Source organism: Malania oleifera, chromosome 1 (assembly GCF_029873635.1).
Source record: "Malania oleifera isolate guangnan ecotype guangnan chromosome 1, ASM2987363v1, whole genome shotgun sequence".
Taxonomy (NCBI): Eukaryota; Viridiplantae; Streptophyta; class Magnoliopsida; order Santalales; family Ximeniaceae; genus Malania; species Malania oleifera.
Window position 1 is genome coordinate 5,181,559 of NC_080417.1, and position 25,645 is coordinate 5,207,203.

At 38.0% G+C, this 25,645-nt stretch overlaps 2 protein-coding genes across 2 annotated transcripts; one reads left to right on the forward strand and one right to left on the reverse strand.

The window, feature by feature from the left end:
- The first annotated feature begins 1,371 nt into the window (after nucleotides 1–1,371).
- Nucleotides 1,372–3,855, forward strand: LOC131150636 (probable N-acetyltransferase HLS1). The gene is made up of 3 exons (XM_058101491.1): nucleotides 1,372–1,991; nucleotides 2,254–2,429; nucleotides 2,679–3,855. Exons 1-3 carry the CDS (start codon nucleotides 1,812–1,814, stop codon nucleotides 3,541–3,543), a joined length of 1,221 nt encoding a protein of 406 aa, XP_057957474.1. The 5' UTR covers nucleotides 1,372–1,811; the 3' UTR covers nucleotides 3,544–3,855.
- A 9,614-nt stretch (nucleotides 3,856–13,469) lies between these two features.
- Nucleotides 13,470–25,111, reverse strand: LOC131150647 (BTB/POZ domain-containing protein NPY5-like). The gene is made up of 5 exons (XM_058101501.1): nucleotides 24,369–25,111; nucleotides 22,928–23,759; nucleotides 17,112–17,181; nucleotides 15,475–16,653; nucleotides 13,470–14,703 (listed from the first exon to the last, which is right to left on the reverse strand). Exons 2-5 carry the CDS (start codon nucleotides 22,987–22,989, stop codon nucleotides 14,128–14,130), a joined length of 1,887 nt encoding a protein of 628 aa, XP_057957484.1. The 5' UTR covers nucleotides 22,990–23,759; nucleotides 24,369–25,111; the 3' UTR covers nucleotides 13,470–14,127.
- Nucleotides 25,112–25,645: the final 534 nt, after the last annotated feature.

Sequence of the window (25,645 nt, forward strand, 5' to 3'; positions counted from 1 at the left end):
ACTTTAAGTGCATAATTAGTGTAAAATAATTTAAATATAATATATAAATTTTTTTCATAATTAATAATATACGGGCTTCAAATTCTTTCCTTAATTTGAATTCTCTAATTCGTAGCCATTAACTTAGATTAGTTCATAATTTTAATTGAATAAAATAATAAGTAGTATTTTGTAACTCCAAAGTTTGAATTTTTGTGGGTATTTATTTATATACTATCCGATTTAGGGAGACGTGGCCACTTGCCTTTTAAATGCAATCATTGTCTGTTTAAACTGGCATTTACCGCAATTAATATCGGTACGGCACACCTTATTCATGATGAGGATCTAATCGGGGCCGTCCATTTGTTGGATTAAAAGTTAAAGATCGACTATCAAAAAAAAGTTTCCACTTTTTTGCTTAATCGAAAAGCACAGCCCTGTGCTACAACTTACTGTAGGGTTGAAGGGCGTGGGAAGTGTATTTTGACTTCTTGTCTTCATTCCATCATTCATCGTCTCCGCAGAAGATATGGCCGTAGATTTAACAGAGCTGGCGCTGATGACTCAACTCCATGAGCGTACGCGTGATAGGCCGGCGCTGTATGTTGACATTTCCCCTCCCGTCCAAAAACATAAAGGCTAGAGCCGAGGACAGTCGCGTAATCTATGCTTTTAATCAGGCGTATCACGCCACCGCGGTCGTCCATCAGGATGACCGACGATGATAATATGATATTTTGGGATGATGATATCAGATAACCGGAAAAGCCGCGCCGCCCGTATCTGCAGTTTTTTATTTGACGTAGGGAAGGATAGAAAGCCGCTTTTGCAGCCGGTAGTCGGGAGCTAGAAAAGAAAATCGACGGCCGATAAACGAGGGATTTGTTGGGCGTAACGGACGGTTTCCGTTTCGCCACGTCTCGGCCGTTATAGTAAGATCGAACGGTCCGGATTCTTAACGCATAATGGAGTTGTCATCATCATCATGTGCATGCATGTCATGCAGTACACACATGAAGGACCCATGAAGAAGAAGATGATGAAGACGGCAGAGAAACCCAAAGGGCGCTGTGAGACCCACAATCCCACATCCAGTATGATGATGATGATGATGATGGATGATGGGTGATTAATGGTGGAGGGGAGGGTAATGATTACGAATGGGGTCATGATGGTAACGCTTCCTTCCGTAGAAATAAATGATTAAAATCAAGGCGAAACTACAACACAGGACTGCGCAGCCATAGCCGCCATTTCATCTTCTTCTTTTCTGATGATTTATTATTATTAATTATAAATTAATAGTAAGAATAATAATAAATATTTAGGGTGGGGAGAGAGAGGCCCAGAAATCGGGTATAAAAGGGGCCAGCGTCTGCCTCTGCAGTTATGAACAACTGGGCACGTAAGATTAAGAAAAGGCGAAGAGAAGAAGCACAACGGCTGTTTTTCTTGTGAAGTAGCTATTGTTTTCTCTTTCCTCTGTTTCTCTGATTTGGAAGATTGGGTTGCCTTTGTTTGCTTGCAACACACGTTATACGCACAGCCCATTTCACGCCCCCCACCCTTGATAATTAAAGCTGCGATTGAATCCGGCCCAAATCCCCCTTCCCCCTCTCCTTCTATATCTATTCTCTGCTCCTTTTTACCCTCTACTAGTGGAGCTAGCCGCTGTTCCATCTGTCCTCTGCTTTTGCCTTTCCAAACTTACTGGGTGAATTTGCATATGTATACATAACACACACCACCCATCTTCTTATTGGGGGGGGTTGATTTCGAGAGAAGATATCGGTAGAGAGAAGAAAAATATAGAGTAATTTGACTGGGATATGGGAGAGGAGGGTGGTGTGGTGGTGGTGAGAGAGTTCGACTCGCTTACGGATTGCCCGGGAGTGGAAGATGTGGAGCAGAGGTGTGAGGTTGGACCCAGCGGCAAGCTCGCCCTCTTCACCGACCTCTTGGGCGACCCTATTTGCAGAGTTCGCCACTCGCCCGCCTTTCTCATGCTGGTACATCCCATACACATCCATCTCCATTCCCCCTTTCTCTTTAATCTAATCTCTTTGTTTCTCTTTCAATCCATCCTGAAATTTTTATTGATTCTAAGTTGAAATTACACTGGTGGTGGTGGTGTTTGGAACGGCCAGTATGGGCACAAGGGGTTATAAGCCCAAGAGAAGGATTAATACCCCCAAAGCAGCCGTTACTACTCTCACTCTAATTTGCCATATACATGTGAACTTACTATATACTGTATTGGAAAATATGCAGGTGGCGGAGATGGGAGAAGAGAAAGAGATAGTGGGGATGATAAGGGGCTGCATCAAGACCGTCACTTGCGGCAAGAAGCTCTCCCGCAATGGAAATGGAAGGAACGCCGGCACTTCTGTTCCCGTCTACACTAAGCTCGCCTATATCTTGGGCCTCCGGGTCTCTCCTTCTCACCGGTAAAACCTCTCTCTCTCTCTCTCTCTCTCTCTCTCTATATATATATATATATATATATATAACAGTGTTATTTGACATACCCGAAACGGAATATGGACATGACCCGTTTCAAGTTATTGTTTTATAGATTGCTTGTTATTTCTTTGGAATATGTACAACAATAAAAATGATAATAGAATAATAATAAATAAATTAAAAAGTCGTCCCTCTCGGCTCGGGGTTTAAGCTTGTTTTGAACATGAGTGCAGGCGGATGGGAATAGGGTTTAAGCTGGTGCGGAGGTTGGAAGAGTGGTTCAGAGAGAATGGCGCTGAATATTCGTACATGGCCACCGAAAACGACAACCACGCTTCCGTTAAGCTCTTCACTGAGAAATGCGGCTACGCCAAGTTCCGTACCCCCTCCATCTTGGTCCAACCCGTTTTCGCCCACCGGGCCCGGGTCTCCAAATGGGCCTCTATCCTCTCGCTCCCACCCTCCGACGCCGAGGCCCTCTACCGCCGCCGCTTTTCCACCACTGAGTTTTTTCCCCGCGACATAGACGTCGTCCTCAAAAATAGTCTCAACCTCGGTACCTTCCTCGCCGTGCCCGCCGACTCCCGCTACGCCGACTCCTGGCCGGGTCCCGAGGCGTTCCTGGCGGACCCGCCCGAGTCGTGGGCGTTGCTGAGCGCGTGGAACTGCAAGGACGTGTTCAAGCTGGAGGTGCGGGGCGCGTCGGTTCTCCGCCGGGGGCTGGCGAAGGCGTCCCGGATCGTGGACGGCGTGCTGCCGTGGCTGCGGCTGCCGTCGGTGCCGGAGCTGTTCAGGCCGTTTGGGATGCATTTCCTGTACGGTCTGGGAGGGGAAGGGCCGCGCGCGGTGAAGCTGGTGAAGGCGCTGTGCGGGTACGCGCACAACCTGGCGAAGGACTGCGGATGCGAGGTGGTGGCGACGGAGGTGTCGAGTCTGGATCCGCTCAGGTCTGGGATTCCCCACTGGAAGAGACTATCATGCGCCGAGGACCTATGGTGCATTAAGCGGCTAGGGGAAGAGTATAGTGACGGGTCGGTGGGTGACTGGACCAAATCACCACCTGGCTTGTCCATTTTTGTTGATCCCAGAGAGTTCTGAAATGAAATCGCCACTAAAAAAGAAATGCAGAATTAGCAGTGAAAGCAACGAGACAGGAGAAAAGAAAAAGAACTTTTTTTTGTTTTTGGGAAGTCTATCTGCCACTTTTTATATTTTAGAATTTTTAGGTTTATTGGGGGCGTGAATTTTAAATGTGACGATGGCTGGGAGTGGGGAAAAAAAAGAAGAGAGGAATGAGAAGATGTGGGCTGTTTTTGTTGTAAAAAAGGTCGAATATCTCTTTGTTTTTGTAATTAAAGGATGTTGCTTTTTAGATCCTTGTTTAAGCCAAACAGAGCCTTAGGCTTTTCATATGGGGGGTTTTTATATTTTTCCCTTTAAACATATCTCAGGAGTTAATTGGCTTTGCTTGTTTTGTGGTTTGCAACCCTTGATGAACATGCATATTAGTTACCGTTAGTCTGTTTAAATATTTAAAAAATATCTTTCTTAATTTAATTTGATTGATTGGTTTTAAGTGGCAACTTGCATGGCCCAAATCATCTAATAAAATGGGGGGCGGCTTAAACAATCCGAGCCTTGTAAAGTTTATGTGATATTATATTTCTAAGCATATGAATTTTGTTTTTGTTGTGGTCCATGTATGCATGTCAATGGTGTGGGTTGTGGGAATGCCGAAAAATAAAAACAAAAGCCAAGAAAGAAGCCATTGTCTTTCATGGAATTTTCCTTTGTTGGTAGCTGCTAGTGCTAGGCTACCACTCAGTGCCCCAAACCATTTCATACCCAATTGGAAGAAGGAAAAGGAGATATCATTCTACGCAGTATGTATGATAAAGGGGCAGCTTTAGTTTGTGGGGATGACTTTGTGGTCGTGTGTTCTTCCTACTAGGGTTTGCTCTTTTTGGGGCCTGCTGCCTTTCCAAAATATATGTATATGTATACATATATATGGCGTGGAAATTAAATTTGGCTTGTACCTGCTGCTGCTGCTGCTGCTGCAGCTCATGTATTATGAGCTTGCCTTTGCAGTAGAGAGAGAGAGAGAGGTATGGGGATTTGGGTTGGGTCGGGCCGGGTCCTTGTCTTGGGACCAAATAAGAATGGAAAGGGCCAAGGGGGGGGGGGGGAGTGGTATGGAGTTTGGACCAGGGAGGAGGCTTTGGGATTGTGATATTTATTTCTAATCATATATTTAGTACTCCAAATTGTATTATATTACTTAAGAAAAACAAGTCCTCCTAGGATGTACTAAATATAAACGGTAACTACATGCCTTTCGTACTATATATATCCCTCCTGGGATTTCTTCTCATCCTCTCTCTCTCTCTCTCTCTCTCTCTCTCTCTCTCTCTAAATCATATAAAAACAAAGGACTATTCTTGAATTGTTTTCTTCCCTTTTCTTTCATGGTTTGTCATTTTTGTTCCCATGCATGAACCCTGTAACTGATGAATAGTTTTAGGACTATTCTTGAATTGCCTTTATTTATGTGACTAGACTAAATTAGGTTAAACATTAATTTCTTAGGTCATTAATGAATGTACTTACATAGTAGTGTGGTAAAATTGGTAAAAAGAGAAATTGCCGTTACCTATTTCTATGTTATAAGATTGTTTAATTTTGACTTTTGCCGGTTAAAGTGATTAAACAATAGTATATAGTGTTTGAAATTATGAATTTTGGATTTATTTATTTGAATGAAAACTTAATGTAATTATATATTTCCTTTTATATAATTCCATACAAATATAAATTTAAAACTTGAAATATAAACTTCTAAAGGTATGATAAAAATATGTAGGTTTTTTTGAAAAATTAATTATTCTGTCCGTGACAATCTAAATTTCATTCATAAAAAGAATAAAAAAATTGCTGAATTATGACTCATATTTAAGCGGAGGGCAAGGTAGCTTGCAGGGCCCTAAGCCCCTCGTGCGCTTCTCCCTATATAGTTAAATCAAGCCCGACAAAGGGTCATTGAGAGAGTGCAGTTCGATATAATACATTTAAGTCAGCGCATAATGTAGTTATATTATTATATGAGAGTTTTTTGGAGTTTTTATATGGGATTGTATTTTTTTTTTTTTTTTTTAAAGAAAGGCGGTACCTCCATTATTTATTAATAACCCCTCACTTTTTGCGGAAGAATACCATGGTTACAAGACAATCAATGAGAGATAACAAAAGACAAACGTTAAAAATCTCCCAAAGAACAACACCAACATCCAGCCAAAATCGGGTTACAAGTCCAAACAAAACGAAACAAATCAGGACCTACAAAACAAACCTCACACAACAAAACAAAACAAAAGATAAACAGTAAAAAACATAAGTAAAAACCAAAAGAAAATCAGTTAAACATACCTCATATAAGCCATACCCATCTTCTCCAATTTATACAAACCATTATTAACTCTAGGGAGTTGACTACTATTTGTAAACAAACTATTCCTCCCCATAGCACCTTATCGCGTCAAGGCATCTGCTACTTTGTTCCCTTCTCTATACGAATGATTTATCAAAAAATTCACTCCCTCCAATGTGGGACTGTATGTACATATTATAATCAAAAATTAAAATCTTAAGATAGTTTCATTTGATGATATAGTGGAAACTACTGTAAACGTAGGCACACTATCGAACCACGTAAATTTGATGTTCTTTTTCTTTTAATTTTTTCCTCTTTTTTTTCATATTCTTAATTCTAGGGCGTGATCTCATAGCAAGAATAATATTTTAAAATGAGAAAAAAAAAAGTTAAAGAGAAGAGGAAAGCACAAACCATATGAACATGGATGAGTTGTGGTGGGTATGGGAGCTTGGTAGGTTGGTGGATACACGCACTTCTTGCAGAGAGCTGAGTCGTCAGTGAGTCATAAACCACACATAACGCCTCACCCTGCAGCTTCAACCCCCTCTCCTCATGCTTTAACCATTTCATAAATTTAAATTTAAATTTAGAGAAAGAGAAACATAAGCATATATGGTTTTGGTTCTTCACGGGGAATTCATGCGTTGGGGGGTGGAGGGGAAGTTAGGTAACTAGCTAGCTGCTCGTCCGACCCAACATGCATTATTTTCCACTGTAAATTTCTGAAAAAAAAAAAAAAGGTGAGGTAGAAAGATAAGAAAAATATGATTTTGTTATGTGAATATATATAGAGATATAACTATGTTAAATAATTTTTTCTACATATAGAAAAATTATATTAGATCCGTTGTATACACTTAATGTATCTAATACGTGGCGTGAATCAAGAAATGTGAAAGTGCACATAGGGGTCTTAAAATTCTACACATTGACTCTCTTTGTCGCATGCTTTTCTTGTCACCATGGCAGCCAAATGCCTCAACCACTATGTTAAAACAAAGATCGAGTAGTCACAGGCAAAGAATGAAGGAAGGAACATGCTTATTGGGGTAGAATTTTGGTCAATTTTTTAAGGGTTTTTTTTTTCTTTCTTCCAAGCATTCCAATCTCGGCTTTCATTTTATTTTGCATTAAACACATTGACACTCATGTCCGTAGAATGTTTTGATAATCACTTAATGTGAACCGAATAATGATCTTTTGAGAATTTAACATTCGTTTAAGGGAAGAACATATATTAAATTTATTGACCATATCTTGACATGAGGTTGTCTTTTTCGATATTGCCTATCGCTGGTATGTTTCCTTTCTATTTTTGGTCTTAACCTCTCTTTATATCATTAAAAAATAAAGGGTCATAAATACCCAGAATTCGTAGAGAAAGACTCACATATCTACTTGTCACAGAGACACCATGCCCCTTCCATCAAAATTGTGTCGAACAAATATTTTGGCTCTTCAAAAGTATACACGACACAATTTTAATGAAGAGGGTACATACAGTACTCTTACGAAACCTAATTTTTTTTCCCAATTCACAAATGACAACTGCAAATGATTATGCTTACATATTTATACAGAGACATATATAAGCTACAAAAAAAAAAGGTACAAATTTCTTCAAGAAGCCACCTTTTATCATTTACATAGGCATAAATAGACAAGAAAGTGTTTTGGGACAATAGGGGCAAGAAGCACGTGGGACCTTGTAGCCTTGCTACCCATGTGTGCGCATACATAAAGACATAAAGCCAAATAGGCTCATGCCTTTGCTAATTCTATTTTCCATTTTGAACGGACAAGATGAAGGTCCCCTACTTCCTTTGCCATTTATATAATATATATAAATTATTAATTCTCATACATGCCAAATTGCATAATTTTATTTTGTTTCTGTGTTTTTTTGTTTTTCGTTTTGTAGTGTATCATATGATATTATATATATTCTAATGGTCAAAAACATGTGAAGCGTGTATCTATTTATGCATATTTGTGTGTGATTATAAATAAAAGAGTCAATCTTTTTCACAAAGTTATGAATAACCCACGAGGCTATACCTACATTGAGGGGATATAGAAAGATCCGATAAAAAAAAAAAAAAACACTTTGGGCTATCAATTGACCATATGGAAGACAAAGCTTTGCACGTGAAGATTAAAGGACTTGTCAGCTTAAATATGAAAATGAATGAATGAATAGACACTTACATATACATTGCGAACTTGAAGAATATTTCTCTATTGATTGATGCGTTTTGTATTGTTATTCTTTGGGACTAAATTATATATCCTATATTGATATTTAACACACGATAGTTATGGACATTAGGTCAAACCGTAAATATGGACATTGAGCACTTCTATACATATAATTTATACATTATGATGACCAATACTAGCTAGTGTAATACGCGTAATGTCCATATCTATTGACCGCGAGGCATATGAAATATTATAATTATAACTTGAATGTGTGCATGTGTGTCTCTATGAACATGCGATAAAATCAAGACTCCCATGTGCAATTTGTCTCTATTCATTTTTAATTATTCCTAATTTTAATTGCTTTTTTATTAGAACCTTTGAACTCTTGACTTTTTACTCATATATATATAATGGCAATTTCGATTTAAGAGTTTTCATTTCTTTATTTACTAGAATTATTTAGGTTTTCTCAAAAAAATGAGTTAGTAGTTAATTTTTTTTCCGACCCAATGCATACCATACAATCTTTGTTTTTTTTTTTTTTGGGTCATAATGTCTCTAAAAATATCTTAAATTGAGGAAATATTGATCGATATCAACAATTGAAGATGAATACTTGGTGGGGAAAGCTATTTTTCCAGACAAAAAATTCCTCTTAAATAGATATTGATTTGCAAATAATAAAAAATTAGTGGTGTTTCTTCCTCAACCATTACTTCAATCCTCAAAATCTTTTTTGATATTTGGGAAGTTGAGATAGTCAAAGCAATCTTCTTCTTCTTTTTTTTTCTTTAAAATATAATGACTAATATATCATTCACATTGTCAACAACCATGTTCTAATCCCTTTCTCTTCTAAAAAAAATGACATTCTTGAGTTTTCTACTTGAATTAAGATAAGAAATAAAACTTTTTTTTTTTTCATGATGGTTGTGGTAGCTACTAGCCACTTGGTGGAATAATTTAGACCACCTAGAAGAAATCTTTTCATATCTAGTCCTAAGTGATTCTTAATACTATTTTAATTAGCTACCCCCTCCCACCAACAAAAAATAGAAAGAAAATCCTAAGTTTATTAAAATATTTCTTCTTATTTTTTTAAAAAAATTTATGAATTCGATGTTGAGAATATGCCTTTTTAAATTTATATTTCTTTCCTACTTATTTAAAAAAAAAAAAAAGGATTTATTGTTGTCAATTTTTGACTAGTCTCGGGCCCTTTGAGATGACTTTAACAAAACAAATTAAGGACCATATTTAGATCGAGCATTGCTCGTTGCGGATATCTCTAGTGCTCAACTTCGGTAGTAGGTATACATGTCTTCTTATGCTTTCCGTGACCTCTTTTATATAATACTTAGGGAGATCTTGCTTAATGTACGGGTGGGTATAATAAAAAGGATAAAAATTAGATTCAAATCATAAAATTGGACCAAATAGAACCCAAAAAAAAATGGTTATTGTAAGTTTAGATTTGGTTTTGACTTTTTTCTTTTTCAAAATTCTTTGATTATTTGTTTAGTTTTGACTCTAAGATCTTAATAGTCGCAAGTAACATAACCAAGCTGATATTTTAAACATAAATATTTTCATCCTATGATTGGAGAGATCTTAGATTCAGAATTGTATTGAATTTGGATAAGATATAGTATAAAATTATATTGAAATTTGTCCAAATCTACCCAAGTCTAAATCCAAGATTTGAAATTTATGCTCCCAAACACATCCTTAATGTATATTGTATATAAAATTATGTGTATATATATATATATATGTATTAAAAAATATTAGTTTTTTACATGTTTTCATATTGCAATTTTATGAAATTAATATATTTCAAAACTATTATTGGCATGAAAATATGAATTTAAATTAGCTGGTTGAATTCACTTAATCTTGGATATTATCTCAAACTATAAGGTAATAGAAGTTCGATAAACCAATCAAAATGGTTTAGTTTTAGTTTGATCAATTTCCTAGTGAATTAAAATTTTAACTTGATTTGCATTTTAAGTATGTGGTTGATCAGAAGTAATTTAATAATGATCGATGATGATGCAACTCACCCAATTTAATTTGAAACATTGAATTTATATGGACCACCTAGTATCACTATAAAAAATTAGAAAAACGATAACTAAAAATGATAACTAAAAGCCAAAAATAAAAATAAAAAATAGGAACCAACAACCTATTTTATTAACATTTATAAAACTAATACAAATTAAAAAATTAATTAAAAATTGCTTGTTTTCATCTTTAAATCAAACAATACTATAAATAATTATTAAAATAATAAAATAGCAAATAATACACATTAAAAATTACTATAATAAAAATAAAATTTATAATACTTATTTTACTTAATTGTTCTACTTTTAACAATAAAAAATTTATTGGACATGACAATTGAAAAATAGTAAAAGTATTTTGTAATTGACTTTATTATTATTTTATAAATTTATTTATATTTAAATTTTAATTATATTTGAATTCATATGATCATTTAATTTTTATTTTAATTTAAAAGTGTATAAATGAATAATATAATCTAAAAAATTATTTTTGGATATTAAAATTTCTGAAAATTAGTTGCCAGAAAAACTAAAATCATAAAATCTAACTTTTAATTTTTAGGGAAATAGTTGAAAACCGTCAATAGAAACAGAAAACTAGCAAAATAAATAAATGTGTTTCTTCTTATAATCTATCTCTTTTCTAACAATGTCAAACATACCCTTACCTAGCTATTTTTCTTTTGTTTTTTTGTTTTTTTTACGTTTGATTGTGTTTGGTTTGTAAAAATTTTAATAACTTACGAAGAAGAAAGTGTTTCATCATCATTGATCTGTCCTTGATGTGCCCAAAATATATCAGCTTATAAGAGAAAGTTAACACCTAGTTATCACTTCCCAAGTCTGACCTTCTAACGAGAGCAATCAACTCCAACCCAATAAAAAGGAGGAGAGATCCACGTCGGTGCCTTAAATGGTCGAAGTGATGCACGCAGACACTTTATGACTCGGGTGCAATTCACGCCCCCACACCATAAAGACAAATCAACTCAAGGATAAAATCTAACTCCCATAAGAAGGGACGCAGGGAAGAGGCCAAAGGAAGTGAGTCAACACTCATTCTTACTGTTGCATTTATCCTCTCCGAAGCATTTCTCTTACTTAAGCATCGGAACTATTCTCGTAGTACATCCCGAGTCCTCCAAGTCTTTCTTCCTTTCCCTTTTTCAGGTCTACAGAAGTCGAAAGAGCAGTCTCGTTGATTTTATACCTACACCTTGGGTCCTCCAAGCCTTTCTTCCTTTCTCTTTTTCAGGTCTACAAAGGTCGGAAGAGCAGTCCCGCTGACTTATCCCGCAACGGTCCTATTTCATACTTCATGGAGTAACACAAACATTCACACATCCTACCTTTTTTATCTCCTAAATTATCACATTCTATTTCATGTTTATCGCATTTCCATCTTGTTCCACTCTATTATAAAAAATCGGGATTTTGCAAACCAACTGTGCAAACCTGAAAACTGCATTGCAAGATGGCGATAAAAAATTAGCCACCTTAAAACACACTCTAGAGTTCAAACAATGCCATACCAAAAATAGTGGGTAGTCTAAGAGTTTGGGGCAAATTTTGACTCTCTAAACTTTCATATTTAAGCAATGCTTGTCAAACACAACCTAACTTTACGTAAGCATTAATTAACATAATTGTTCAGAGAACTCCCTTCCCTATTAGCCCTCATCTGAAATTTCCTGGCAGAGGGAGGGACCCCAAAAAGGAATGAAAAATGAGGAATGCAACGGTGAATATAAAGCTCCGCCTTTCTTTTATGCACTCCTTCGTTGGCATGAAAAGGATGGATGTTGGGTGATGGTCGAGTTGGCCTGAGTTACCCAAGTTTGACCTAATTGACAATGATTTTTCAAAATTTTCGGTTCAGGGTGGTCCGGTTCTGGTCCAGTCAGGTCCGGTCCAATGTGGTGCTAAACAATGGGATGGATGTTGGGAGTTTAGGTGATTAGAGGGGGAAAAAGTCAGCAGTGCCCGTTCCAGTCCAACTTGGAAGGCTTTGGTGTTCTTGTTTTCAGCAGTCCTATAAAGAGAGTAGGATTGGGTTGTAGGCTTCTAGGCTTGTAGCTAGTGGCTTGGAAGGTTCGTAATCTCTATGAGATGTTAGTAATATGGATTATAGAGCATTTCTTGAATGAATTGAATCAGAGTTCTTTAATTTGTCTAGTGGTAAATGGAGACTGGCATGGGCGTGTGATTTCTGGGTTGCCATTGTGTTGGGTCAGTGTCAATGTCAACTCAGAGTAGGTTTAACGCTAGCTAGGTCCAAGCAATTTGAGATGACGAAGCTGCATGGCCCCCGCCCCCACCTACAGTTTCCCTAATGTTTTGCTTTTAAGAGGGCTACTTTAATTTGACGTTGGGAGTGCATTAATGAGATTTTGATCTTTAAATAAATAATTAAATAAACAGTTTTTATCTTGAACGATATTCTTTTTCAATTGGATAAAATTCGTTAGATTTAGTAGTATCAAAATCAATCTGAGAATATTTGTCGCGAGGACAAATCCGACACAGAGATGTAAACTTCGATAGGAGTGTCGTATGTCAGGCAGGAGAGCTCGTGGCAACTTCATATCAAACTCGTACTAGGAATATCCTGGAATGGTGGTTTAATAGATTCATCCTTGTGAGACACCAATTAAGCTGGTTTGCCCATGGCATCTTTCTCCATATTAGGGTTCTATGATGCCTCGGTTGAGTTTTGGGCTGTGATCTTTGGGCTGCAATGGGCCGAAGTGGGTCATGCCCTTCCAACCCAGAAAAATATTGCAGTAGGCCCCATGGGAGAACCTTCTAGCTAGGTTCATCTTGCCTTCCGGCCTAGTCTCAGCCCAAGTACTAAAATAAAACGATCGAGTCCAGTAATCCAAAACATGTGATTGCATGGAATTCTTTCTCATTTCAAATTTGAGTTATGTTCGTCTATTTGCATATTTATTTTGGGAGAAAAAAGCAAAGAGTACTTCACGTGCCTCAACTATGGGAAAAGAAAAAGAGAAAGGAACTGCCGAAGCAGATCCCTCCAATTATGCAAGCCCTGCAAGTGGACCAAAATGGTTTCCCGCTTGCCTGTTCTCCATGAGCAAGCTATTGTATTTTTTATTTTTATTTTTTTTTGGTTCATTGCTGAAGGCCCTCTGGACTTTGGACTAAAAGCACTCTCCCACCAGCTGCCACAAGCCATCCTAATTGGGGTATGAATTGAACATGGGGCCTCCAGGATCTGCAGAGGAAACATGAACGCCCTAATACAAAACTTTTAGGATGCCTTTCAAATCTTGGATTTGAATTTTGGTGAATTTGGACAAATTTTAATACAATTTTATATTATATCTTGCCCAAATCCAATACAAATCCAAATCTAATACCTCTTCAAACATAAGATCAGAGATACTGTCTCTACAGATCACACCCCCTCATACACCAATTCAGGCAATTGGGTTGTGCTCAAGAACTCCTAATCATTCTTCTATGTAGTTTGTGCAGTGGCTTTAACTAGATGCCAGTAGTTTAACAGTGAAGTCTAGAGGCTCCTTCACAATATTAGAACACCCTTCAAGACACACTAGGATGGCTTCCCAACACTCAACATACCCTAAAATTATAAAGGCAATGGGTGGACTCCAAAGACACAAATCTAGCATTCCCTTTTATCCACATGGTAGAACAAAACCGAGCCATTATCCAAAGCCCCTATTTAATCTGAGACCAAGAAAAAATAAGGAAGAACTTGGATATTTCTTTGGGCCAACAAGTGAATCACTAGATGTTTCAAAAGATATCCGCTTGATCTTCCTCATCAACATGCCTCTTTTGCTCGAGGTTTTCCGATCAGCCTTTTCTGTTCATCCCAAAGTTAAGCTGGAAGACGTCAGCAGGTTCTAACTTTCTAGTGTCAACGCAGTTCAGACATAATTTTACAAAGCAATGGACCAACCATTTGGCTCCTTCCCCTCACTAAGATACTGAATGCCTCCTACTTCTGGATGGGGTGGATTTTGTTTCATCTGCATTTGCGGATCCAGGACTCTCTGACGTATCGGAGCTGCTGCATTCGCCATGCCTCTCTTTGCTTGACCACAGTTTTGAGAAGATTTTCGACATGACCAAACCTTTCATTTTATTTGCAACCACCTTATCAGTGTTTTTATTACCATCATGTCCATGCCTGTCACTGCCACCTCCCCCAACCACACCTCCTAACTTCAGAGTAGCAAGCTCCCCTTTCAAAGCCTTAAGCTCCTCTGCCGTGGCTACATTATCCCAGTCCTCTTCTGTGTTGGTAGTTGCAGACCTTGAGCTTTCGTTTGAACCACTGGGGAGTAATGATCTGATGGAAGTTGGGAGGTCGGGTGTACTACCACCAGCGGATGCTGAAGCCCTAACTTGCTCGAAAAAGAGAACCTGAACAACAACCCGCAAGGGGAGCCGCTCATTTTGCACAGCATGCATGCAGGCATCGCCAGACAGCTTCTTGCAGTCCATCAACCTGCAAATTCTCTTTCTCTCACTCTTGCTGATCCCAGGGTGTTCCTGCACCAATAACCAGTAAGCAGTTTGTAGCAAAACAAATGACTCTTGTCTCTGTGAAAGATGGTACTGGACTCTACGTTTGAAATATACCAGTAGATGCATTACAGATAGTGGAGAAATTGAGTATAACAGATACATTTTAGTTAGTCGATTGCAAAAGGGAGACATGAAGAGGCGATTAGGAAGTCTCTCCAGCTCCACAGGCAGGCTGGATCAAACTAAATGATCATAATCTTGTGATTGTTCATTCTAAAAAAAATTAATTTTAATTAATTATAATTTTGAGGAAAATGGAGAGAAAGATAACTACAATGAATAGCTAGGGTTGTCTAAAAGATTCACTCTCTAAAATACAAAAATATTCTCAACATTACCAGTTGAACTTGTTACATGGCATAATGCCTGTTACCCTGCAAGCCTTTTTTATACCAACCCATATTCAGTAACAATGAAGGGCATTCTTTTCTTGATATAAAATCTTATACCAAAAATAGTGATAATGAACTCTTAATAAAGAATGGCCATTGTCACACATCGGCCAGTGCAGAAATATGTTAACATGATATAAAGTTGTACTCCCGGCAACAAGGAGCCCCTTTTGGAGTGTTGTGTTTGTGTTTGCCTTCTGCCCTTGCAACTGCCTCAATATTCCACTCCCTACCTCTATGTGTGTGTGTGTGTGCATGTGTTACAATTAACCTAGGGAAAAAATTCTAATTGGTGGATATAATCTAAATGAGACAACGTAAATGAAAATGTTAGAGAAATTACCTTGAGATACATGTCAATGGCACGGTAAAGTCCATCATGAGATGGTCTTGGAAATCCTGATACCATTTCAGCAAGACTGACAAATTTGGACAGAGGTAGATTGGGATCCCGAGCAATTTCGGCAAGATAGCCATCAACTAGCTTAGCCACCATCACCTTGGAGGCATCAGACACATACCCAGGGCTTGTGATTTCCAGGAATTCATTTTCCACTGGAAGATCAGTCTGAGCACTCTGCTCATGCATCACAAACTCTCCAACTAAGGTCTGCACTATATCAACATCATATATTGTTGTCTGCCCTGCTGGGGCAGGAATCAAAAGGTCAGTCACTGTAGCCGCCTCCAGCTGCTCGCCAATTCTTCTCAACAACTCTCTTCTTCCGATTTCACCACATTCTAACAAAGTTGCTGCTTTTAACAATTTTAGCAAGAAACTACAGGAAACACTGCCTTTCTCAGTGGGTAGCAGCCACACAATGGTCTCCAACAATGATCGACTCTTTACGACATCGCTACACTGGATCATTCCCTTGCCGAACCCTGGTAATCTTTTCAAAATATATGCTTTCAAGGCTTCTCCAATTACATCGCTAGAAATTCTTCCGGTTGATTTGATTGTTACTATGACTCTCTTATATAAATCAATTTCAAGCTCGCATAGATCTTCTACCCACCAGTCCTTTGGAACCATCTGGTGTTTTCTCACCGCATTCCAATGTGGATCATTCCCATTCTCTGACGGAAGTTTTTTCCGGTTATAAGTGTATGACCACTCCACCTTGGAAGTATCAATGGAAGCCTTGGATGCTATCGAGTCCAGGCAATGGCTGACCACCTTCAGTTCTTCAGACCATGGAAGAAGAGATTTTGAACTTCGAAGAACAATAATTGAATCTTTCCAGCTACGGAAGATGCTAGAGTTGAGGAAAACTTCAATTTTGTAGATGAGATTTCCTTTTTCAACGGTTTCATACATCTCAAGGTACTCTGCTGCACAACGAGCTGCAACCACATTGTATGCATTGAGCGTGACTGTCATACCATAACAGAACTTTGCACATATTTCAAAGGCAGCTGGTCCACCAGGAATATCCTGAATCTGGATTTCTTCATTTGCCTCCTCATTTGTTGTTGCAACTAGCTTCTGCAAGCGGGTACTCTTGGACAAAAGCGGAAACTGCAAAAAAATTAACTTAATTAGCACTTTCAGACAAGCATGTGGGTTTAAATTGCATACAATTGGGCAGAACTGATTCAGTGAATCATAAGTGACAATATGATTCCCTGCTGTAGTTGAAGATCATTGTTTCTTTCTGCAACCGGACGAGCCTAGCTAGTCATATATTATGGATATGACTAGCATGGTTTGGCCTATAACTGGCCTGCCGACCTTGAACAAATCAGTTTGGATTACTCAAAGCAATCTGAAGGATTTTTATTTCACAGAAGGAAAGTCAACTATAAGTCTTCAGTCCTACAATTTTCATATTATTTGGGGGAAAAAGAAATGATGGCTGACATCATCTGTAGACTTGCAATTATTCATTAATTAACCAGATCAAACCTCACATACCTAAAATATTACTGCATTTGAATATTGTTAAGCTATTCATTCAAAGCGTGTGTATCTCATACCTTGTGGAGAAAAAATTTCACGTCTCCAATGGTGATGACAATGTCAGTAGCCAGCTCTGTTGCCACATACCTGGGCACACAAATGTTCCTTCAGTCATGTTAAATGGACATTTGACACAAATTTTTACTTAGCATTGGTTAGCCCTAAGTATGTGCAGGAAAAGAGTAAATGAAGATCAATGTCACTATGCAAAATTTCCGGTGTTAGACTGGAATTTTAAGTCCAAAAAGAGCTCGGACTCACACCTAAGTACAAAGAAAACATAACCATAACATCATATGGAATATGGCAAGCAATATAACACCTAAAGTTGATACATAAGGAGAAAGCAACGAACAACAATGTAAAAGCAGCCTTCCAAGAAGGACAAACTAATCTCACAACAATGCCTGTGATTCCCTGATTCCTAAACATCATCATAGTAGATAATCTGTAGAATAAACAAACAGAGAACAAAAGAATGTGTTCCAAGTAGCAGAAAAGTGTGTGTTTGTGTTTTTTTTTTCACATGATATAGAAAGTCTTCTCTGTTCAGCAATGCTGGTGCATGGTCCCATGACTTCCCTTTCTACATCCCTCTCCCAATCTAACCTAGGAAAAAAATGTGATAGAAGAGAGTTTGCAGATAACATGTACACATACACAACACCAAGTGCACAAGGCTTCATGCTATTTTGGGAGTCTTGTGGGGGGGGTGGGGGGTGGTGTTGTTCAGGATGTATGCATCCTAACCTCCACATTTGGAGATACTGATTCAGTAACTTAAGCTTTTGATTTCTAAGTTTTGAGTTTATACCCCTTGCAATTGAGTTGAGACACCTTCAGGAATGATATTCCACATCCCAAGAAAAATTGCCTGTAAATTGGAGGATATTCCAACATCGTTTCATACTTTCGTACAATTCCAAAAATTCATTTCATCACCAGAGCGACATAACTTTATGAATTAAAATTTAAAACCTTCAATGACTCGCATCGATGGTTTGGTTTTATAAGCCAGAAACTTCACTGAATTCCATAAATTATTTACAATTCTGCAGTAGCTGAATATTGATAAGAATTAAAAGATAAGCTTACACCCAGACACACTAAAAAGGTGGTTTTCTAGTTCGATTTTTTTTTTTAAACAAGAATAATTAATTAGTGGGATCCATAGAGAACAGATTCACATGCAAGAAGAAGATAAAGGAAAAATTTGAAGGTCCTAAAAGTATTCAGGGCAACATTGGAAAAGCACCGTCTAACACAGTGGCCTGGTATACCATTGGTTAGCACATGATAACTGGACAATGGAGCAGCAGTTTGTTACTGGACCATGATGAAGAAAAGTGTAAGCATGAACACATAAAGACACGTGGTTTGGTTTCTCTCTCTTCAATTGCTCACAAGTTTAAGCAGCCAAACCCATGTAGCCAAGTTCACCTAAAATTCATGAGCAAGATTCTCAAGATGCTGAAGATCATTTTGTACATAAAATCAAAGACATCCATTTGTCACATGGCATACAGCTCAATGAGAAAAATTTCTTGTTTATATTTTCACTTTCGCAGGTTTCCTGATGACATCTACATTAGATAAATTTCCTTCTCCACTGTTGTTAATGTCCTCTGTGAGTGTGTATATACCTTGTTGCACTATCAAGAAAAACAGGTAGGAAAGGGCATATTGCATAACTTCTCAAAGGAAAAATAATTAGAAGGGGAGCAAAATTGGGCTGATCAAGCATTTTCTGTTGATCTCATTTTTAACTAGATTTTAATATTTCAATTTTTGTGCTGGACACAACACAGAAGGAACCTACCTGGAATGCAAAATTTTGTCATTCATCTCTACTCTATGCTTTTCCGTACCAATAATGCACCATGCGTGTTGTTCAGTGAAAAATCTGTATGAAAACTATGTCAAGCAACAATGAGATTTCATGATTTAATATCATCTAATCTAACTTGGGGTAAACACTATGCTGGCACAGAGAGCTGATGAGCTATAAGATGCTCAATGAGTCTATAAATTGAATCAGGAGTTTCTTTTTTGTCTGTAGCACTTGTTCTATAAACAAGTTCTAAATTAACAGAGGGTGAAAAAAATGGTAACTCAGAAAAGTATTTTGAAATAAGTCTCCCTTATAGGAGAATTTAGAAAAGGGCAATATATCTCAATTGGAGTCATGTCCCATCTTAAGATTTACTTACATTTACAATATTTCCCTTCAATTTAATAAGTTGATCTAAATTTCACATATCCTACTTACAATTACTTCAAGGAAAGATTATTACAAGATAATGATCAAAGAGCTGTAACAAACAAGCTTTAATATAAAAGGTTTAAAAATAATTTGAAACTTGATGCATCTTAGAGATTTAAAATGTATCAAATGCTAAAATATGCATATTACACCATATTAGCTGGTTTTGGTCCTTTCAATTCACTATAAGCAATTACCAAACATGTTGACAATAGTTTCAATCAGTGTTTTAAAAGACGAAGGCGTAAGGCGAGGCGTTTTACCCTCTGCGAGGCGAGGCGTAAGCTTTAAGACGTAAGCATTTTGGGACAATATATACATTTTAATAATTAATAAAAAAATAAATTTTAATATAATACAAATGTGAAAATTTTTAAAATAATATAGAAAAATATAAAAACGCAATTTTTAAATATCATATAGGCCAATTTTAAATTTTAACTAACAAACACAAACAATATATGTTAAAAAAATAAGCATGAGATGAGCCATAATAAAAAATCCAAATTAAAAATGTCTCAAGATTCTAATTTCTAAAAGCCAGTTGCAGCCAACACAGAGAGTACGAGAGGATCACGGAGAAAGGCGAGAGACTGCAGAGGGTCGCTGCAGAGAGATGACAGCTCCGAAAGGTTCGTCGAAGGGAAAAAATACGACAGAAGGAGTCGTCGGAGGCAGATCATAGTTTGAAAGGGAACATCGATTCGTCTTGTCAGAGAGAGATAGGAAGCTTGGAGGAATCGTTGGTAGCAGCCGTCAAGTCATCGAAGAGAGAGGAGGTGCTGGAGGAATCGTTGGATAGAGAGCAAAGGCTATCGTCGAGGAGAAGACTCGCTGGAGGCTTCGTCGTCGAGAGAGCAGAAGGGAAGAAGCTTCTTGGGAGAGAGGAAGGAATGGGTTTTAGATGTTTTGGGTTTTCTTTTTTAATTTATGCTTTAAACAGAGAAGCCCAAAATGCATACGCCTTGATTTTTGAGACATAAAAGGCGAGCATTTACGGGAGACGCATACGCCTTTTGGGATTTACACATTTCTACCTGCGCCTTAGTGCGTTTTAGGCCCAAATTGCCTCAAGGCGTGCGTTTTAGGCCCAAATTGCCTCAAGGCGCGCCTCAATAACGCCTTTTGAAACACTGGTCTCAATTTCTATCAACTTTTTCAACCCAAGATAGAGATTGTTCCAGATATGTGTTCGTGATGACATTGTTCCAATTGAAACATTTGTTTCTTTTTCTTCTTCTTTTTTTTGCAATTTCCCAATAAGAGGCAGGTGCTTCCTATAAAAAATTCCGAGAAAATTTGATTTTTTTTTCCTTTTCTTTGTTTTTTTTTTTTTTGGGGGGGGGGGGGGGGGGGGGACGTAATACCCATTCAACCTAAAGAAGGCAAGAGTCATTGCTGATTTTTCCATTCAACCTGCTCAACTCACCCTCAGCTTGACAAGCCCAACTAAAGTTCAAAAAATTAAGCATTGGCTGGGGTTTGTAATCGGGCAAACTATTTTCCTCATGCGGTTGAGATTGGGATAACCTCAAAAGCTAATCCTATTCAACCTGAAATAAGTTGCACAAAAATTTGACAACAATCATCCTATCTAAAGACCTAGCTTATTTTAAAAAAATAAACAAAACTAAAAGGTTGCTATTACATTTGAAGCCTTGGAAAAATGGCAAGAGTATGGTACACAACAGGTAAAGGTTGCAGTTTCAAATCATGGAAATGGTATCTCCAAATGCAGGGGTGAGGCTGGAGACAACATGCCCTCCTAAGAAACCAACGTGGTTGTGAGCCTCATACACTCATTTTTAAAACAAATCCTTCGTTTCCAAATCAAACAGTTACTTGAATTTTTTGGGCACTGTCAAAAATTTTCATTAAACAATGAGCCTCGTAGGATTCATTGCCTGGTGCACAGGTGCATAAACTCTATGCTCATGTTGGATAAGTTTGCATATTGTCTTATTTTCGTTCACAAAACAACTCAAAAAGTGAGGCAACTGAAAATTCAACTTTGCACAGCCTATGGGAGATACTAAGAGAATGTAGAGCTCCCCGTTGCTTGATGGACAGATGTTGCATGATGCTGGTTAGCCCTGGTAGATCTAATGATGCTGTGCTCTACTTTGAACCCTAAAATTACCCATATCAGCACCTTAGCCTCCAGGCTACTGAGTCCCCCACATGCTAAATCTGTTTGTACAACACACCACTAAGACACCATTTTTTACCTCTGATCAGTTATATTATCAGGCTCTAATGTTTTCCTCTACGACATTGGACTTCCATGCTCTATCCTCACCATTGTCCACCACATCCTTTCCAACAGCTCTACTCCCCAATCAAGGGGCCATTTTCATCTCACCATGAGATCACCTGGTCAGAAGAACATAGAACAAAGGCCTTGATCCTAGACGTCAGTCTAGCTTAGAATGTTTATTTCAAGTGGCTTCAGACCTTTTATTAGATAATAGAACAAAGGTATATAATGCATACTGCATAGATAGGACAGCAAACAGCATTTTTTCTCACAAATTACAATTTATCTGATTAAAATTAAAAAGGGCAGACCAATACACGAAGCTCTTGCGCTTGTGGGATCCAGGGATCCGGGAAAGAGGTGAATCATGATGGGTCTATAATATGCATCCTTACCTCACATTTTGTGCAAGAGGCTGTTTCAAAGCCTCAAAATCATGACCTCAAACTCGTGACCTCCAGGTCACATGGCAATAGCTCTTTTGTTGGCTGTTGCGCAAAGGCTCCCCTTCATCTAATTAAAGTTGGTACTACCAATTAAAAGTTAAGAAGCTCCCTTTAGGTAGTCATCAAGGTAAGCTGAGTACCATATTTGAACATCACATTCACCTGTGCCGGTGCCGGCCACCATCCTTAACTCTCCCCTTTCCTCTCCAAAAAAATAAAAAATAGAAAAATAGAGAGAAGACAAAAGAAAAAGCCCACTAATGAAGGGAATGAAATTATAACACTTTATATTCCATAGCCATCCATACTAAAGGAATCATTGAGCCAGTAACAGTCATTTCAGACAAATTTAATCATTGCCAATTTTAATAATTTAATAATAAAAATTATTTCTAGATATTTTGATGAAAATGAGTGTGTGTCTCTGTGTGTGTGTGTATGTATAATTAAAAAGAAATAGCCTCACTTTAGATGCTACACAGTATATGTAACAAAACAAACTTGTCCTTACTGCTGCATAAAATAAAATAGAATATGTCAAAGCCTTCTGAGATTGGTAGCAAGGGCACCTGTGGGGGCAGAAGGTGGGGGCTTAGGGCTTCATTCTTACCATGGCAAATAAACAAATAAATAAACTAAACAGTTTCATTTTCATTATTTGAGGTTGGAAGTGCGAGGGGGGCGGGGGGGGGGGGGGGTGAAGACAAATGAATCTTTAGACACACAATGTGATGAGAAATATTCAAGATAGAAAACCAACAACACTGATTACGGGCGAAATGGGGATCAGATTAGAATTCCAGCAGAAAGAAGGGGGAAAAGCACATTAGGAAACATTCAGAAAAAGAGTACCATGCTCATTCTCACCTGATGTTGTCCCCATCAGTCTGAAATGAATCAGGTTTTGATCCAAGTTTCATGAACTTCATTTTGCCTAAGATCTGTTTCACCGCTCAGATTCCAATTTCGGGCCTCCACTAAATTACCAAATGTGCCGTCACTGCCAATCAAAACTGCATCAGATGGAAATATAATTCGCGGAAAGGAAAATCCCAGAATTTGAGGACAGAGCTTCTGAATGAATGTGACCAAGTTTCTGCAGTTCAGGGAAGGGTGGATGGATCACAGGGAAGGCTGATCAGTCTTCTGGTATGACCGAATCTTTCCCACAAAACGAGGCCACAGAGAAAGAGAGAGAGAGAGAGAGAGAGAGAGAGAGAGAGAGAGAGAGAGAGAGAGAGAGAGAGACTGAGGATTTGTTGTGATGGTGTAGAAATGGAAACTCTGCAAAAAAAAGACTGAAAGGAGAAGTTGCTTCCTGGCTGGGCAACAGAGGCCAAAGAGACCGGGCTCAAAGGGTCAGTCAGGAGACATTGCCAATAAACTCTCTCAACTCACACAACTCTCAAAACACTTTAAATAATTCTCAAAACCAAAGACACCCCACCTCACAACACCACACCACTTGCTCAAACCTGACACCACCGCCTTTCCTCATTTCTTTATCTCCTCTCTCTCTCTCTCTACAGATGCATATTTCTGCTCTCTCTGCACTGTGGTTAATTAATATAATCAATTCACAAACGCTACCGAGACCTATTATGGACCACAAATTTCAAGACCCGAGCAGTAGGAAAATCACATTTCTTCACAAATCTTCACCCACTACCGTTGCTTCTCCGTTAAAGTTGCACGATACCTGCAACAAAGGACACGATCTCGGCATGAGCTGAAAAACCCATCAAAATGGTAGACACTAAGCATCTTTTTTTTTTTTTGTCTAGGTACCAACAAAATAGTTTCAAAGTAGAAGTGAAACTGAAACGGGGAAAAGAAATTGGGAATCAAACAATCATCAAATAAGTATATATGTATAGGGCACACAAATCAAGCCAAGAACATCCCATGTTCTACAGAACAAAACAACAAAGACCCACCACTAGAACACATGCGCAGCTCGAAAACATAAACCAGAAACATCTCCCCGTGTCATCACCCGCTAAATGCATGAAACTTAACAGACCCCAAATGGAGGAAAAGCTCTCAAAATCAACAAAATCATCTCTCTGACAACCCAACCCTGTTTGTAGAGAGAGAGAGAGAGAAAGAGAGAGAACCACCTCTGATGAAGCAAAGCACTAAAACCAAACCCGACCCAGATAACAACATTCAGAAAAAAATAGAAGATTGAATAAAGAACTGTAAAACATGAAGCAGAAGAACTTAAAGTGGGAAAAGGGAACAAATGAAAAAGCAGTAGAATCCAAGTTTTGGGGGGGGGTGGGGTGGGTTGGTCTCCAGAACTCACCTAACAAAGCTTCTTTTCACTTTCAATCGTCCCAATGCACCTACTCCTCACCCTTCTCAGTCCTGGATCTCACTTTGCCAAGTCCAAAGAATCAATACCTACCAGTGGACACAAGAACTCCCATACGCACTGCATGGGCACTATACTATACCGATCTGCAGGGCACAAACCAGAACCCCACAAATTTAAGAACCAATTAAAAGACCAAACCCTATCAATAAAGATGAGGTGTTTTTCATTTCTTGTTTGCCACACCGGCAGCACAATGTTTTTTCACAGAAGAAAAGAAAAAAAGCCAAGCTCAGAATGTTCCCAATCTCGTCTCGTTAGAATCAGCAGCAGCAGCACCACCGCCCCCACCACCTCCCCCCACCTTTATCTCTCTGTTCTCATGAATCTCACCTGCTTTTCTTCCATACCCAGAATTTAATGCCTAATATCTCAAATCCTTATCTTTTTATCTCTTCATCACCATTCGCCGATGCATCTTTCTTTTGCTCTCATCAGGTCTAACTATAAAGTGAGGCTGCTTCCTTCAGCAATGGGGTCTCTCTCTCTCTCTCTCTCTCTCTCTCTCTCTCTCACACACACACACACACACTCACTCCATTGTTATGCACGCCAATCTGACAAACTCTACTTTGCTGCTCCCCTTATCAAATACACACTGGCTTCCTTCCTTTTAGTGCGAGAAACAGACCCCGTGTCTCAGAAAACGACCCATCCGTATTCCTCTGGACCCCTCTCTCTCTCTCTTATTTTTTTACTTATTTTTTCATTTTCAAAATAAATTAGAGGAAAGAAAATGAAAAAACGAAAGAGGGTTATCTCCCAAATCTTCAGCAATGCAATCTCATGATTTCACAAACTAATAGAGTGCATGCAAACAGGGCCTCAAAAAGTTAAAAGAAAATATGCATAACACTCATTGATGTGAAATAATTTGGTCATCACATTCTACCAACTTTTCAATAATTACTTCCCTTTAAGTACTATCATTAGTGATCCTGCCCCCATAAATAATTATTATATTTTTCTTAAATATAAATAAATGACAGACCCATAAATAATAATCACATCAACCTAAAAAATTTATAGGTATTTAATACAATAAGTACTCAATTATGTCTTTGCTAATGTAATTCATTAAATTAATTTACCCAATAAATCGAGCATTTCAATTACTTATTTTTTAGATATCACAAAGATATTAAAAAAAATTATCGATTGATAATATTATTTATATAAGAATATAAATCTCACTTGAAATCATTCAT

Excerpts from the sequence above, each read along its gene's own strand:
- LOC131150636 (XM_058101491.1), top strand. The coding sequence starts at position 1,812 with ATGGGAGAGGAGGGTGGTGTGGTGGTGGTGAGAGAGTTCGACTCGCTT. Across the intron at positions 1,992-2,253 it reads CGCCCGCCTTTCTCATGCTG|GTGGCGGAGATGGGAGAAGA; the intron begins GTACATCCCATA and ends GAAAATATGCAG. Across the intron at positions 2,430-2,678 it reads CGGGTCTCTCCTTCTCACCG|GCGGATGGGAATAGGGTTTA; the intron begins GTAAAACCTCTC and ends ACATGAGTGCAG.
- LOC131150647 (XM_058101501.1), bottom strand. The coding sequence starts at position 22,989 with ATGAAGTTCATGAAACTTGGATCAAAACCTGATTCATTTCAGACTGAT. Across the intron at positions 17,182-22,927 it reads ACTGATGGGGACAACATCAG|GTATGTGGCAACAGAGCTGG; the intron begins GTGAGAATGAGC and ends TTGTGTGCCCAG. Across the intron at positions 16,654-17,111 it reads TGAAATTTTTTCTCCACAAG|TTTCCGCTTTTGTCCAAGAG; the intron begins GTATGAGATACA and ends ATTTTTTTGCAG.